Source organism: Pyricularia oryzae, chromosome 5 (assembly GCF_000002495.2).
Source record: "Pyricularia oryzae 70-15 chromosome 5, whole genome shotgun sequence".
Lineage (NCBI taxonomy): Eukaryota > Fungi > Ascomycota > Sordariomycetes > Magnaporthales > Pyriculariaceae > Pyricularia > Pyricularia oryzae.
In genome coordinates, this window is record NC_017852.1 from 1,258,045 (window position 1) to 1,274,476 (window position 16,432).

The following is a 16,432-nucleotide window of genomic DNA, read 5'->3' on the forward strand; positions in this document are numbered from 1 at the left end:
ACGTAAAATACATGATGGCTGGATCTGACACTAATGGCCCTATCACCCTGAGAAAAGCTTGCTGAGCCGATCGGGTAGGGGGCTAGGGCCACGCCGAATGACAAGTGGCAGTGGGCTAGCGATTGGAGGCTGACAGGGCACTGAGAAAGGGGAACGGAAGAAGCCCGGGGAGCAGGCTATACCGTGCAATAGTGTGACTGGACTGGGAGATTTTTTTTTTTTTTTTGGTATATATAAGTAGGGTTACATATACGGAGAGCTTGGGTAGACAAAACGCCCAAGGCTTAAGCTGAATGTCACCAAAGGGGAAAAAGGGGGGAGACCTGATCAAGTGTTCTGCGCAGCCTTTCAAGTCCCAATCTCAGGCAATCCGGCGTCGGCTGTTGTGAAAGACTCTCTCAAGTAAGAGTTCAAATGGATTTGCATCATGAACGTAGTCTTCAGCATATGAATAACAGTTTATATACCTTTTTCGGATCCTGGTGTTTACAAGTGACGGATCAACAGTCAGTCGTTCCGGTCTCCCAGTTGCAACAGACAAGGATGACGATGCAATGGAAAGAATCTCGGGAAATTACCAAAAGGGAATAGTGGCAGCATGGAAAGCAAACGACTTTGCTTTTTCCCTCGTGTCAGAAAGTCTCAACGACAAAATACCGAAAGCATGGAAGGAAGGTTCAGAGGTCAAGCCAAGACAATCCAAAACGTTGCGAAGCGAAATGGAACCTGGGAAAAACAACCTCGAGCTCAACTACAGTTTACGTCATTGGCTGGCGCCATGGTGACGGGCGGATACAGACAATCAATCAGGGAACAGCGGGGGGGTTCGAGCCTTTGGCTGTAGAGTGGGTCCGTGCAGGGGAGAGACCCTGCGTTATACGCGGGCCGATGGATTCAGTCTGCGTCAATTCTGCCAATCGGCCGTCGCATAGCACAGCTTGGGAGGGGCGATTGTGGGGAATGGGGCCGCAGCTGGTTGCCCTTGACAACAATGGCGATATTTACTTTGCTGACAGGCAATAGGCAGAGCTGCAGAAAGCATTTTTGCCCAACCCGGAGTTGGCATTTTGGGTACTACATGCATCCTTTTTTGACCTGATTGACCGACTTTTTTACTCCGTACCTTTTTTTCTTACTTACCTTACATGCAAGACAGAGAGACACACCGCATACCACACACCTTACCTGGACTGGCTTTTCTAACCGCCTTTTCTGCCGGACGATTGTGACTGTTGTTGTGTCGTAGCAAAGAAACCATCTCTTTCTCGTCACACACCGCGACACAACATACAACCATCCTCTAGCACAGAGGACCTGGACTGGGGGTCCAACTTGTCTACTGTGGTTTGTTGCTGAACAGCAAACCAAAGTCAAGTCTTCTCAGCATTTGAGTTGAATCCCATACATCCTTCCTCTTCCAAGCATTCCAAAACAATAGAAACACCCACTCCTTTCCCCTAATCTTTACAGACCAGCTTAGATCTGACGCCCTCAGCATTCCTATCGCTAGGCAGATCGAATCTCGTTTTTTAGGCCGATTCACCCAAGTAACTCTCATCTCAAGGCTTCTACCTCGCGCGCGCATTCCAATCCGAACCTCCAAACGTTGCGACAACGAAGAAGGACGACGACAACGGACAGGGCTAGATCACTTTGCTTGGTCCCCATCCGTCTAGCTAGCTTTCGCTCGCACATCCAGGTTCTTCTCCGAGTCGCATTCCAGCGCCTGGCTGAGCAACCATTCAACGCCCGACCGTCTCTCCATCCTAGGAGGACGGGGGGTTTGGGGCTTTTGTCTGACCGTCTTTTAGCAAAGAGCGGCAAGAAACCACCAACCGAGAAGGGAATAGAGACGCGATGGCCGAGGGGAAGTTTGCAGTGGGCTGGTGGCGTACGTTCCCCTTTTCTTTCCTTTTCCGTTGTTTGTCTATCGCGTGGTGGAGAGAGCAATAAGTGTGACGATTTTGACTGACATACCGTGGCTTTGCCTGTGCAGAATTTGTGCCGTTTCTCGGCTACCACCATGTTCTTATGATTCTGATAGCAGTTGCCATCATATTGTTATGTGAGTCTCTTCAACTGACAATGCCACGCTATGCGTTGAAAAGACTACTGACAAGACTTTCTACCTCTCTTGTAGCACTACTATTAGCAGGATGCTCGTCATCATCACCGCTCATACCAGATATCTTCCTGCTATCTTTATATTATCAACAATATACAGCGGTGCCCGATACGTCACAAGTCGACTACAATGTCAACCAAGCCATCAGCAACATTGTCGGTAACGCGCATCTCCAGGCTCGTGTCGGCTACTTTGGCATCTGTGTCAACGCCGATGGCGGCTCATGGCTGTGCTCAAACAACGCCACCGCCCTTGCTCGCGAGATCTCGGTTGACCAAGATCCGCTTAACCTGATCTGGCTGGCAAGCCAATTCAAAGACATGATTGTCTTTCCCTACCTGATGTATGTTTTCCCGTCCCTTTATCTGTACAAGGAAAGCATCAAACTAACAAGATCAAATCCAGCATCATCGCAATCATTTTTGCCTTCATCTGTCTCCTTCTCCTCGCCACCTTCCCCGGCTGGCATGAGGACACCGACAGCGAGGGATCGGAGCGTGAGGTCAAGCCGTTCCCCTCGCGGCCCGTGAGCCAGGTTGCCCTTGCCATCATCTTCATCGCGAGTATCTTCGTCCTGGTCAGTGTCTTGTGGCAACACACGGCCTCAGTGGCAGCCAGTGTCATAGCGCAGGACTTTGGAAACGGGAGCGTTCTCAGCGGCATCGGTACCAGCGCCATGGTAATGGGTTGGTTCAGTTTTACGCTTCTCATTATTGTCACCATCGGCCTTCTCGTCATGATTCTGAGCATACGCGTGCTTAGTCAGCTGGCAGGATGAGCCTGGTTGACGACATGTGAGAACCAAGTGGGGGCCAGAACCACAGATCGCGTCGCGAAGCGGGTAGGATGGACGATGATGCGATTTCATTAGATGACAGGCTGGTAGACGATCATGGTATGGGAAACAAAGAGACGGGACCACGGGACATACAGGAATTGTGAAGGATGAGAACGTCGTCAATCAACCCACCCTCTGGACTCAGAGATGAGATGATGATTTGAGCCGGACATCCACTGCAACTGGCTGGAAAGCTGCCGGGCCAGCTTTTGTTCCCTTCAGCGATGACGACTATAGATTGACGACTTGACGACGATGGGAGGGCCAGTTGGGTATCAGGCGCCGGGTTATCATCTCTGGGAGGGAACTTTTGTTGACGAAAACGATCGCCAAATCAAAGGGAGGAATATGTTTATCTGCGTCTATGGTTTTCTCCAGTCCGAGGTATGGGCTGGTTTTACTACTTTGACGTTCGGATTCACACCCCCCGACGAAAAAAAAATCAGCGAATTTTTGTCTCTCTTCTCACTCTTTATTGCACCAAGCCCGTTCAGGGAAAATGTTAAACAATTTGCTTGTTATTTGTTTTCGGATCAATGTTTGGGAAAAAGACTGTCATCGGCTTCAATTTTTTGTATTTTGTGTATATTGGGCTGCAGTAGACAATTCGACGTCTGCTCTCCTGACGCCTTTTCGGTCTTGTTTTAATGCTACTCTTTTTTTCTTCATCACCCCCCTTTTTTTTGTTCTATGTAGAGTGAGTAACAATCATCGTCTCAACCGTTTATTTCATCTGTTCTTGGCCACGTCCGTTATGTTTGAGTCGATATGTGAAGTCCCAGTTAACTTAAATCTGGAAACAAGAATGCCACCTTGCATACCTGTAAGGAGGAACAGATGATTTCTCAAGTAGGAGCTCCCTGAAAGCATACAGTTGGATATGTTATTCCTTACCTCTGCCCTTTGGTGGTCTTTTTCTATGGTCCGATGTGATTCTTAGGACTGTACATATGAAGTTTGCTTGACTTGGGTACTTACTAGTTGTATTGGATTCCAATGGAGGACGAAAGCAAGTTGACAGCCTTAAATATCTGCCCAGGAACAAGACTTTTTTTTACTCAGCTTGTAGAAAGTTTCTAAAAAGTTTATCACGACAGCCGCTGTTGAGTCTCCTATGTTCAGTATACTAAGAATGTAATTCATATACGTCCAGGGGCTGCATACGACCTCCTGGTGACCACCAGTGGGATTTTTTTGTATATACAAATATAAAAGAACGCTCGAGGGGGCGTTTGTCCCTCCCTTGCTTTCCCGGGATCGATAAAAAGATATCAAAACGCCACGATGCAACAATAACACCCAAAAGGGCAAACATGCCCGAATATAAAAACAACCCCAGTGAAGCCAAACCCAATTTCCAACTATTCAAAAAGCAGTACATCGACGCAATGCTTTCTTTCTATCACCACGTCATTCTGTCCGTCTCACACCCAATCGCTATTTAAGAAACCCAAAAAAAACTAGTTCTAATATCATGAGGAGGCATCCGGCCTCCTGAAGGGGTGTGCCTCGGTGTTGAGGACCCAGTCGTCGAGGCTCACGACGTCGGGGGTGGTGTAGAGCAGGTAAAAGTACTTGAGTGTCTCGGCGATCCAGAAACTCTCCATATTGTTGGTCCAGCCGGGCGAAGGGAGCGTCACGTCCTCGACGGCGCTGTGGCCCTCTTTCGTCCGCGTGGCGGCCACGACTGCCTCCCACATCCGCCAGCCCTTTTCCTGCCAGATGGGGTCGCCCGTTATGCGGTACATGTACCACACTGACTCGATGGCTTCGGGTCTGTTTGTTCTTACGTGTCAGTGGCGATATATTTGGCGTATTTGAGAAGACAAATAGTTAGGAGCGACTTACCGAAGAATATACCGCTTGTCCATAATGTCAACAAATCCAGGCGGTATCCTCTCCCCCTCGATCTTCTCCTCCACAAATTCCTTGTGGGACTGCGGCTTGGTCGGCTCCGGGGGCAGGTCCCAGAGTGGGTTGTAATTCGGCGCCCGGGGCGACAGAGCCTCGGACAAGCTGATGCTTCCCCTCACGCCACCGACCGCTTCATCGGCGCCGATCATGGCGGGATCGGCCACTTTTGCTTTGGACAGGCTACGCGCGTTTGCCTTGCTGGCACTCCAGCTGCCCGTTTCCGTGTCAACTGAACGCTTTCTGTTGTAGCCTTCCATTTCACCATGTCCGGCACTACCTCTTGACCTGGTGTTGTACGTTTTCGAGTCCTTGGCTGGGATGACCCGCTCAGTATCATCAGCAGAGCTTTTTGCGCCGGGCTTGACGCCAGGTCCAGCTCCGTCAAGAACGCTGAATCCTGGCGACGGCATCTTGGATCCGCCACCCACGTCTGACTTGCCCATCTTTGAGCCCTGAGTAGATGGTGCCTTGCCTGCAACACGGGCCTTCTTGGCCTCCCAGTCGGCGTCGGCCTTGTCCTTGCTCTTCTTCTCGACATTGGCGACCATCTGGTCCCACTCCTTCTTCTTTACCTTGTAATCGGCGACCTGGGCGTTGCGCCAATCCAAGTTCGGGTCCAGGTGCTCATGCCATAGCGTCTCGTTCCAGGGGCAGCTCTCGATGCTCTGGCACGGAACAACGTGAGAATTCTCCGGCATGATGCCCGAGCCAGTCGACTCGTACGCCCAGACGCAGCCGTCGGCGAGCTGGGCCCCAATGGCCACGTCCTCCTCCGACTGGAAGATCTTGCCGCCCATCGCGAACATGCCACCCAGGAAGCAGGTCAGGTGCGTAACCTCGTACTGGTACGTGAGCGACATGTCCTTGCCGTAGCCCCGGGCACTCACGGCCGCAGAGAACAACAGTGTCCGGTCCTCCTGCTTGATCATTGGGCGGTAGAGCAGGTGCTTCTTGATGGCGGCCACAGCATTCTCGTGCAGTTTCTTGTACTGATCCACCAGTCCGCCAAGGAGAATGTACTGCTTGGGGAAGTACTCGTAGGCCGAGTCTTGACTGCTTCCCATGCTGTACTGACCCCAACCGGAAGAGCTCTCTACCAAGCCCTGAGGACGACAGCCATCTGGAGACGGAGTGCCTCGAACTTGGTTGGCTCTCGAATCCCGATTATAGGTATTCGCCCTCGGCTTGGGAATGCTAGGAATTTCATCAGAAGTGGCCGAGCCAGAAGCACTAGAAGCCGCGCCGGGACGGCCACTAGTAACCGCCCGTGCACTCAGCCTGCGCAGTTCGCTCTCCTCCCCCGGTGCCTTTCCGCTAGGTGCCTCGGGTGGTCCTATAGCCGGGGAACCCAGCTCGGCCTGCTTACGGCTGGCATCCGAAGCGCTGGACGTGATGGGTTCCACAGTGCGGTTGCATCCCGAGGCATCAATCTGCTGAGGGAATATGCCGTCCAGGGCGGTTCCACGCTGCTGCCACTCGTCAAAGGCGTCCGTGATGCGCGCGATGGCGTCATAGTAGCGGTTTTTGCCCGTCAACTGTGCGAGGCGAGTAAATTCCATTGACATGGAGCCGAGCTCGGCAACGCTGACCATGGTCGAGGCCTGCAGCCGCTGTTTGGCGTACTGGGGCTGCCACCGGTAGTACAGAATCGGCATCCTGTTTGGCGTGTCGAAAACGCTCATCAGGACCTCGGCTAGCTCCTCGACCTTGGTGAGTAGCTTGTGGTACTTGCCTTCCTTGCCGCCAGTCATGTCGTAGGCCGCCAGCAGGCCTCCCATGTATCGAATGATGGTCTCGAACACGGGTATGTCGGAGCGTTCCGTCGTGGTAAAGTCAATGTCGTCCAGTGCCTTGTATGCGTCCTCGAACTCATCCTTCAGGCCCATTATCCACAACGTATCCAAGCTGTCAACCAGGGTGGCGGCCCAGCCACAGAAGGGGTCGCGGGGTATGAGCGAGATCGGCTCAACTTCATCATGACCCCAGGCGTACTTCTTGTAACTATCCCAGGCGCGCTTGGCCTCTTTCTTGACCTGCGCCAAGCGAGCCTCGCGCTTCTCCTTGGCGGCGGCCGATTCCTTGCCGAATTTGTGCTGAATCGTGGGAATCGCCTTGGGCTTGCCAGTGGGCAGCGGGATGACTTGGTCGTCGTGGATGGGGTAATCCTCCTGCTCCTTCTTCGCCCAGTGCAATTTGCTCGTAGTGGTAGTGGCAGATGTGCCGCTCTGCTTCTTTGCCGGCGGATACCTGTCGTGGGCGAGGGGTCGCTGGTCTGGGTCCCTGTCGGGTATGTTGATGGCGACAGGCTTGGTAGAAGGATCGTCAGTGTCCTTAGAGTTATCAGCGCCGCCAGCGGCCGGTCGCATGGCATCAGGGGTCTTAGGCCTGTTCGCATCGCCCTTGAGCTGCGGGATGTCGATCTTTCCCTGGCGCGACGCAGCAGCCGCACCCTGGTCGTCATGGGCCTTGGCCGCATTCTGCTTGCGCGCAATGGGCGGCTGGTCGTGAGAGGACGGAGGCGCGCCTGCGTCTTTCACGGGTGCCAATGGCTTGTCGTATGTCGGTGTCGAAGCCTTTGTCCCCTTGTGCACACTGTCGTACACGGCCGCAGTGGCGGCCTCTAGCTCCCATTGTGAGTTTTGCGCCACGCGAAAGAGGAGGACGAGCAGGATGAGGGCGCCGACCACGAAAACCCGGTATCTTCTAAACCGAATCATGTTGACAACGCGCCCCTCTCACTCTCCGGAGGGCGCAGTTGCGCAAGAAAGAAAATTGAGGGAAAGGGGGTTTTGGTCAGTGCAGTTGGCAGCAACACACAGGAACTCTAAAGAGAGAGAGAGAGAAAAAAAAAAAAGATGCGTTCACAAGGGAGGGCTAATAATATGGAGGAGGAAGTATAAAATATAAACAGCACAGCAGCAACACCAGCACAAATTATGAGAGAAATAAACAAGAAGAGGGGGAAGAAATACCAAGCTTAACGGAAGGAAAGAAACCGAGCGGGAGACCACAAGAATGAGGACAGGACCGCCTGCGGTGTGCTTGGCCCGCGGAACTGGAGAAAAGAGAATGAGGGAGGTGCTTCGGGTTTTCTTGGCAAACCGTTCGGTGCTTTGAGAATGAGCACAGGCATCCTAAAGCGAACAGCATGACCCCGGGTCGAGTGGGGACCTGCCGTTTCTGTATCGAAACTTTTACCCACTCATTAAGGTAAGGTACCTTCCATATCGGCAGGCATTCATTATGCGTGCAGTACTATAATTACATACTAGACTATCTGATAATTGAAGATCTTGAAGCAGAAAGCCCAGTTATGAATGCGCTGGCCTCTACACTGTACCGTAGATGTGTCATGGAAAAGTTAAACCAACTTTGCATTCCCTAGTTATTTCTGCAGCGAATTTTCCGCGAGGTCCTCCCTGGATATTTGGTATGCTAAGCCGAAGAATGGTGGCGAGAGCCGACATGCATGGTTAATTAATTAGATTGATCCGAGCAATTACTTTTACAGATGTTGACACCTTCAGACGCTGCCCCGACCGTGGATGTGTGCACTCGGTAGCCTCCAAAATATGGCTTCTTGATTATTTATTATACTAGGTCTATCTAGTTCCAGACTAATTAGGTACTGTAGATCTAGTTTCATCATTGTCCTTGATTTTGGCCTTTTTATTACCTTGTTGGTCTACGGAGTACCTAGGCACTAATTGTAACAGCTGAGTGGTAACTTGTAAGAATACAACAAGCTCTAACTAACTGTACAGTACGAAGTACGAGTATGCGGGGCTGATCAGAGTCTGTTTTGCTGACAAGGGCCAAGGCAAGCTTTCTTTCCTGTCTCGGCATTCTTGTCCCGGTTTTTTATTTTTATTTTTATTTTTTTTTTATTTTTTTTATTTTTTTGAAAAAAATTTAAACGCAGCAACAACCAAAGATGTGTACATGAAAAGGTTGAACTGAGGGGTAGAATAGAAAAAGAAAAGGACAGCAAAGACCAGATTGACGGGTTTACTAGAATTGATCTGCAGATTCGTCTGCATGCTACCTATCTGTCTACTGTACCCAAGCCAAGCCAAGTTCCAATACCAAGCATTTGTGTTTGGACCCGCCACGCCCGTTCATTCCCTTTTTGATTGACTGCGCGCGTGTCTGTTCTTGTTGGACCGAGGTACGGTTATTTCTCCATAGTTGCTACCTTACCCCGGAATTGTCTTCTCTACACACTATCCGACCTAGTCCTAGCTGCAGCTATACCACATGATTAGTAGGTGGACGCTTACAGCAAGATAGGTAGGGTAGGTGTCAGTTACGAAGCAGTTAAATCAATACTGTACACGACTCGAGACTCATGCCAGGATATCTGGATTCTGCTCGAATCGCTGGCTTGACATTCATGCTTTCAAGCAACCCCATAAGCGAGCCGTTCCGAGCCCGTTAAAATTGACCCAGTATAGCGCTTGTGCATGTCCAATTAAGACAGGAGAAAGAGAAAGAGAGAGAGAGAGGGGGGGGGAGAGAGAGAGAAAAGGGGAAAAGGAGACATAGACTACACAAAAAAAATTAGTTCTAGACCCTGAACTAGATTGATTAGACCAAGTACTAGAACTTAACAGAAGCCTTAATTTCACGTCACCAAAATGCCAAGCAATTTGGATCGACGATAATGACAAAATTACACAGCAAAGACAGCTGCTTTTTCGTCATATCGTCTCAAATTGCCCACCTTTCACCTTTCACTTCGTCTCGATTTTCTTTTTTTTCTTACGTATTCTGTTCGATCTCAACACCAAGATCATAGATGGCTTGGATAAGGCGTTGATCAATAAAACAAAACAAGGTACCAAAAAAAGTAAAAAAAAAAAAAAAAAAAAAACAAGAAATAAAAGAACCATCGCTTAAAGAACACGAGTCGTCGCCTTGTTCAGCCTGTCTGAAGTTTGTGTATCATGGCCGATGCCAGGATATTGAGATGTTTCGTTTTTCAGACCACCCAGGGGCTGGACCCTCCCCGTACGCACCACTCGTCCGCCAGGGTTCGTCCGCTTTTAGCAATTTAATTACGTGTAATCAAATACTCCATACCGCGGACCACTGTTGATCTAAACACCACGCACAAATGACAGGGCTTCTACAAGCTGTTGTAAAAATGGTGTCAGGTTGCTCGAAAGCTTTCATATGTTTTCCTCTTAACCGACCAGTCCGCAAGAGCTCGCTTGTCTATCGTGCTCACAACCGAGACAAAAAATAACCAAATAAACAGCCAGGAAAACCACGAATAACACTTCGTCTCAAATATCCAAAACCCAGGCATCATTTTGGGGTCCTCTCTCCGGATGCAAACATATATGTCCAGGCCACTTGAACGCCCGGAACCTCCGCTTCCAGCAACGCAAGAACCCAAAAAGCTCTTATTACTCGTAGATGATTATGCCAAGTGTGTACATGCTTAATATTATATAGTCCCAATATACAGCGAGCCTCGTAGACAATCATTCAGTACGTCCCTCTGATCTTGGCGTATAGTTCCGAGTCAAGGAAGTTGTAGTTCGGATCGAGCTCGCAGAACGGATGCTGTGATAGTAACTTGTTTGCCGTTGGTCGGTCGTGGGAATCGCTGTCGGTGATTGAAAAAAGGCGTCAGTTTCAAACCAGTTACAACAAACCAACTGGAATCATCGGCCAGGGAAAAAAAGCTTACACTGTGAAGCAGTCCATCATGAAAGCCACCGCAATGGGGCTGATGGTATCTTGCACGTCTTCCGGAATAGGTGGAATTTCACCGTTCGCGATCTTATAAATCGCACCGACGGCTTCCTCTTTGGCCCAGGGCCGGCGACCCGCAAACATTTCAAGCACCACGCATCCAAGCGACCAAATGTCCACCTTTGCAGAGTATCCCTCGCCCTGCGACCGGATAACCTCGGGTGCCATCCAAAACACGGAGCCCTGCATAGAATTGGACTTGTCGTTGCCATAAATGTTGTCCGTCTTCTTTGAAATACCAAAATCAGAAATTTTGGCTGTGCCATCCACGTCGAGCAAGATGTTGTCCGCTTTGAGATCACGATGCAAGATACCCTCGCGATGAAGGTAGGCCAGGCCTGACAGCGTCTGCCGCGTGAGGGATTGTACCACCGACTCCTCAAACTTGCCGTTCTTGCGCAGACATGACCCGATGGAGCCACCAGAAATATACTCTAGGAAGATTGAGATGCTCGTTTCCTTCCGCTCGCAACCCAAGTATTGCACAATGTTCACATGGTCCAGATGCTGCATCGTCTCAATCTCTTGGTCAAGAGCCGCGACAAGCTCCTTCATGCGCTTCTTATCACCGGCTGCGGCCCGCGGATTGACCTCGACCTCCTTGACAGCCAAGAACTCACCAGTAGTGGCGTTCATACCCAGGTATACTCGTCCGTACGTACCCTTGCCAATCAGTTGACCCTTGAACCAGCGGAAAGTCGTCGGGTGCTTCGGAGCTCCCCGCGACGAGGACGAGATTGAATCCTGTGGGATGTCTGGCACCAGCATCGAGTCCCTGTTGGGTCGAATTTGTACAATGTTTGCATTGAACATCTTGGTAGACTTGCGTCGCAACAGCGCCGACGAGTTGTTTTGGGTGGGCTGGGTCTCAGTGGCAGGAGTACCGCCTGAGCGGCTCAAACCCTGCGGTGCTGCCATCGACGTCTGGGTGTAGCGTTTATGCGCCTCGTGTGCACCTCTGGCCTTCTCTCGAATGGACTTCATTCTTCCGAGACCGCCGGAGCGCCGCACGCTGCGTTGAGCCAGGCTCTGGAAGCTCGGTGGGCGCTCGAGCGCCTTCAGCGTAGACTCATCAGAGCCAAGCGTGTCACTTTCGTTGTACATTGATTGCACCCTCGACGGAGGAAGAGAGTTCAATGGCGTAGCGTTGATCTGTAAATGGCCAGGTGACTGTGTCTCGTCAACCTCGGCGATGGGGGAAGGTGCCACGGGTGACCCATCAATATTTTGCTCTTGGTCCCCTTCTTCGAGGACCGGCTGATCAACATCCATTCCGGGGAAGAAATCCTCGAGGTTGTTGATAAGTGCTTCAGCTGGAGGACGGTTGGCCCACACATCCATCTTGAAAGATTTCCGTCTTCCCAGCTTGCCATCCTCAGAGTCCCACATATCTGACTTGGGCGTCCTCCTCTGCCGCCCCGAATCATCGTCATCATCGCCAGTGCGGGCGGACTGAGGCGAGTTGAAGGAGACCGATTTTCGATCCCTGGCGGTGTTGACAGTGAGAGCTGGCCGCTTCCCATCCCCACTGTCGGAGGCGTCGAAAGTCACAGAGGCTCGTGATTTTGCTTTCTTCATCGAGGCTTTGCGGGCCGCAATAGGAATAACAAACAGGCCATCGTCAGAGTCGTCGCCTGAGTCGTCGTCAGACTGAGCCTCGTTTTGTGCCGTGGACGGCGCTGGTCTGTCGAAGGAAACCTCGGGTTCCGTGAAATCGATATCAGGACCAGACGGTGCCCTCTTGTGGGCCGCCGACGAGACGGGAGCGGCGCCGAAACCTCGTGGGGACGGGTTCGGCTCCTGGTAGGCCGCGAAATTGGCGGGCATCTGGGAGATGGGAGATAAATCTCCGGCGGTTTGCGAGCGAGGGAAAGCAGCTGCATCCGTTAGTTCAGTGCTCAAAAGACTATTACGCCTGGAATCAGACCACCCATCTCTGCGCAAGCGGCGTGTGCCACCAGGTGAGTAGTCTGGTATAATGAAAGGAAGATTGCCACGACTCCACGTGATAGATCCAGGTGACCCTGATGGTATGCTTTCAGGACCACGCTGTTCGGTGCCAGATGTCACTATGGCCTGCGAACTCTTACCTCGATTGTCAGGTGACACGAAGTCTCGGCCGCTAACTGGGGCAGTCGCAACGCGATAGGGGGGTGAAGGTTTGCTGGGTACATTATTTGCACTGACGCCTCTGTTGGGAAGAGCAACTCCACCCAGGTTTCTGCCCATGTCCACCAGGGCGCTGGTAATGCCTCCCATGGGCTGAGAGCCAGACATTGGTTGTCTTCGGCGGTCCTCGGACATTTCTTTGGGCGAAGTAGTCGTTCCCACACCTGGAGGTACACGCTGAGAGGGATAACCGTCCATACTTCCCTGAACCCTTCTTTGGCCTGTCATCAAGGAGTTCACCCTGTTCAGCGTGGCTGAGGGGGCAACTGGTGGAGCAGGAGCATTACGGGTCGGGAACATCCTGTCTGTGTTTTTGTCCTCGTAGGGAGAGTGGCGAGGGGTATCGAAATCGACCGGCTTGCCTACAATTCCAATACCCTCGGTCGAGGAGCTCAGCCCATTGTTATTGCTTTCAAGTTTAGCCTTACGTATAGCAAGATATTCCCGCCCTTTACGGTCAATCTCTGCTTTGTACTCCCTTTGGGCTCTAAGGCGTGCCTCTTCTGATTGATCATCCTTCAAAGTGTTCTGCTGTCTCGACATGGAAGACGAGGTGCCAAATCTGTGTCGTTGCCCAGTGTCCCCAGCCGACCATGTGGACTGTTGTGACATTGGCGGGGGCTTGACAAATAGTTTCAGCGTGCCTTCTGCGTCAGCTCTGGACTTGTTGTGGTTCATTAACTGATTATCGTCCAACGGCTGGCTGTGATCGCTCTTCCCAAGTTCAGTGAGATAGAACTCAACCCCATCTTCATCTGGAATGCCCAAGCCTCTACTGATCTCAGATCTCAGGTCAAGAACAGTCTCGACGTCCGTCACATCCACCACTCTATAGTTCCAGCCGTCAGCCGTCGCCATAAGGTAGATGCTGCCGCCGGGCTTTTTAAACCGTAGGTAGTCGTCCAGACCAAGACCGTTCCTATACATCTGTGGACTTAGTGACCCTTCGCCGTTGGGCGAAGATAGGTTGCCGTCTATGTCTTTAGCCTGCATGCGTTGTCTGAACGGTAGTTTGGTGTCTCTGGCGCTGACAGGCGAGTCGGTACCGGCCGAGTTATCACCCAAGTCGGATGGAGACTGCCGTGCGCCACGGCCGTTGATGAGTTCGTCAAGATTGCTGTTGCTCATCATCTTTTGCGCGTCTGCAGGTATACCGGAGCCATATATAGCTTTGACCGAGTCGGTACTATTTCTCACGTTGTTGCCGAACCTGCTTGAATGTGGTGATACAGACAATGTTGATGATTTTGGAGTTGATGATGCCATTACTGGGTTCGGACTGGCGGCAGGACTATCCCCATTCAATTTCGGGCTGCTATGGCGATCGATGTCGATGTTCTTGAGTACGCCCCTGTGGTTGGAGAACGAGGAACCATCGGGGAACGTGGGTATCGTGGTTGATCGGGACTGAGAACTGGGTGTCTTCATGATAGGAGTCTATGTGTAAGCCAAGGTTTGTTATTATCAAAAAAAAAAAAGACGAGGGGGAATTGTGGAAGTGTGTGTATATCCATTCCATGAAGTCCTTACATTGGGAGAATCGCTGCCATCGTGTGTCCCCTTGTCATTCCCGCGAGAATTGATGGATCCTTGTCTTCCATGGGAGCTTGGGACCCGGGCAGAGTCTGGTACGGCTCGGGCGTGGACGAGTCCACGGATGAGGCGCCGCATCCGTTTTCCTTCTTCACGCTCCCGTGGCTGATCCCAACCAGTTCCGCTTGCCGTGCACACTTTGGCAAGTTTGGGATACACCTGTTGATGCATCATGCCAAAGTTGCCTCGGCCAAAGTGTCCACTCCCCAGCTCGAGGAATTGAGCGCCATGGATGTTGAGGCTCTTGAACGTTTCTTGCCAGTCCCGGGAGAAACTGTTCATTTGGAGCCAGGCGATGACTTTATCAAGGGACCATGAGGCGGTTATGTCGCTAGGAATGCCAGGAACATTACTGCTAGACTGGGTGCCCGTAATGCTTGCCGAATTATTTCTCCGTGTTCTCTCCTCTGTGGGAGCATTTGACTGAACATTATCGTTGACCGACGCGGTATTCGTGGACGATGAAGACGTTGTCTGCCAGGTCTGCGAAGATCCCATTGTTTCCTGTTCCAAATCGAAGCTCAAATCCGGCATAAAACCATCAAACATAGGATCTTGTCCAGGATTGTATGTATCCGACATCGGGGCGTCGGTCTGTAGCGGTGGTGGTGGTATGTTGAGGCCTGGCGCGGTGGCAGCGTGGGCCTGGGGGTTATATTGCTGGATAGGCGCCTGAGCGTACATGCCGGACCTGTTGTCGTAAGCCTGTCTAGGCGCCGGGACACCACCCCAGGCCCCATTCCACGGAGCTTGCGGGTTCAGTGCACTTGCCGGAGGAGGCCCGGGAGGAGGAGGGGGCGGAGCGCTCGCACCCAGGTTGGGGGTTGTTTGGTATCGGTTCAACGGAGGGGGTGGAGGAGGTACGAAGCTCATCTGCTGGTGCATCTGAGACAGCGGCGGCGACATGGGCGGCGGCGGAGGCACCTGGTAGGGCCGCGATTGGCTACTTCCTGGATACATGGCGGCTGTTGTATGCAGGAATGGCGATATAGAGAGTTATGTGTAAAGAGACGTGGAAAGGAAGCTCGTCGAGGGTCAACCTTTTGCGCCGCTCGGAGGCCACGCAGCTGAAGGTCAAGCCTTCGAGGCAAGAGGGTTACAGAAAGAGGGAGAGAAAACCCAAAATCAAAACCAAACAAAAGAACGACTGATCCCGCCGGTCGATTAGAAGATGATTTGGAACCTCGAGGTCTCGAATGCAATCGCGAGATTCCTTAAGGCGCGCTCTGGAAATAATCTATTTGCCAACCGGGGCCAGACCCTGCCCTCGGCGGGTCGATAAGGCTTCGGTGGGACGGGAGGGACGGGTACCAAGGAAGCTAGCTGGGGGCGACAGCCAAGGGGGGTCTTTTTTTTCTTGAATAATCTGATGACGATGCAAATGGCGACGCTCTCCGACGTCGTTTGGCACACAGAGTGCAATCGACTCGTGGCAAGGAGTCGAGGGGATTGAGTTTGTTACGACATGAGGCGCATGCTGGGGCCGACCGCAAACAAGCGCGCTGCTGGCGGCGCAGGCGTTGACATTTGTGGGCAGGCAGACGTTGTTGCAAGCCCAAGATAAAACCACAAAAAAGGTCGGGCAGAAACGTCAAGTTACAATCTCGATTGAGCTAGTGTGGATGATCAAACCAAACAACAGACTAGCAGCGTTGGATTTAGGTTTGATTTTTCGTAGAGATGATGGGATCCAAGGTGAGGAGGGCAAGCAACACGAAGCTGGGCCGAATAATTCCAAAAGGGCCAACCCACCCGACGACGACTAAGGCGCTTGTCTTGGGCTGAAGGTGGTTGGTTGTGTCGTTCACTCCGTTCCGGCTACGGGGCATGCCTCGCCAAGGGTTTGTTACCTCCCCTGCAGGTGGGCTGGGTTGCTATGCAGTGATTGGCCGTTGGATCTTGGACCTGTGTGGGTGGCGGCGGCGGCAGGCGGCTTCTCCTAGCTCAGCGGCGTCTTTGATGAGGGGAGGGGGGGGGGGGGGGGGGGGACATTCACCTCAGAATTTCAAACCAAAGATTCGACGTAGAAG

The 16,432-nt window shown here is 51.9% G+C and overlaps 3 protein-coding genes across 3 annotated transcripts; 1 reads left to right on the forward strand and 2 right to left on the reverse strand.

The window, feature by feature from the left end:
* The first annotated feature begins 1,063 nt into the window (after positions 1 to 1,063).
* Positions 1,064 to 3,707, forward strand: MGG_11474 (uncharacterized protein). The gene is made up of 4 exons (XM_003718035.1): positions 1,064 to 1,891; positions 1,997 to 2,065; positions 2,141 to 2,468; positions 2,531 to 3,707. The coding sequence occupies exons 1-4, from the start codon at positions 1,858 to 1,860 to the stop codon at positions 2,901 to 2,903; spliced, it is 804 nt and encodes a 267-aa protein (XP_003718083.1). The 5' UTR covers positions 1,064 to 1,857; the 3' UTR covers positions 2,904 to 3,707.
* Positions 3,708 to 4,052: 345 nt separating this feature from the next.
* MGG_11475 (uncharacterized protein) lies at positions 4,053 to 7,979 on the reverse strand. Its single transcript, XM_003718036.1, has 2 exons — positions 4,812 to 7,979; positions 4,053 to 4,739 (listed from the first exon to the last, which is right to left on the reverse strand). Exons 1-2 carry the CDS (start codon positions 7,592 to 7,594, stop codon positions 4,436 to 4,438), a joined length of 3,087 nt encoding a protein of 1,028 aa, XP_003718084.1. The 5' UTR covers positions 7,595 to 7,979; the 3' UTR covers positions 4,053 to 4,435.
* Positions 7,980 to 9,970: 1,991 nt separating this feature from the next.
* Positions 9,971 to 16,248, reverse strand: MGG_00883 (STE/STE11 protein kinase). Its single transcript, XM_003718037.1, has 4 exons — positions 14,340 to 16,248; positions 12,731 to 14,231; positions 10,576 to 12,517; positions 9,971 to 10,491 (listed from the first exon to the last, which is right to left on the reverse strand). The coding sequence occupies exons 1-4, from the start codon at positions 15,360 to 15,362 to the stop codon at positions 10,371 to 10,373; spliced, it is 4,587 nt and encodes a 1,528-aa protein (XP_003718085.1). The 5' UTR covers positions 15,363 to 16,248; the 3' UTR covers positions 9,971 to 10,370.
* Between the last annotated feature and the right edge of the window lie 184 nt (positions 16,249 to 16,432).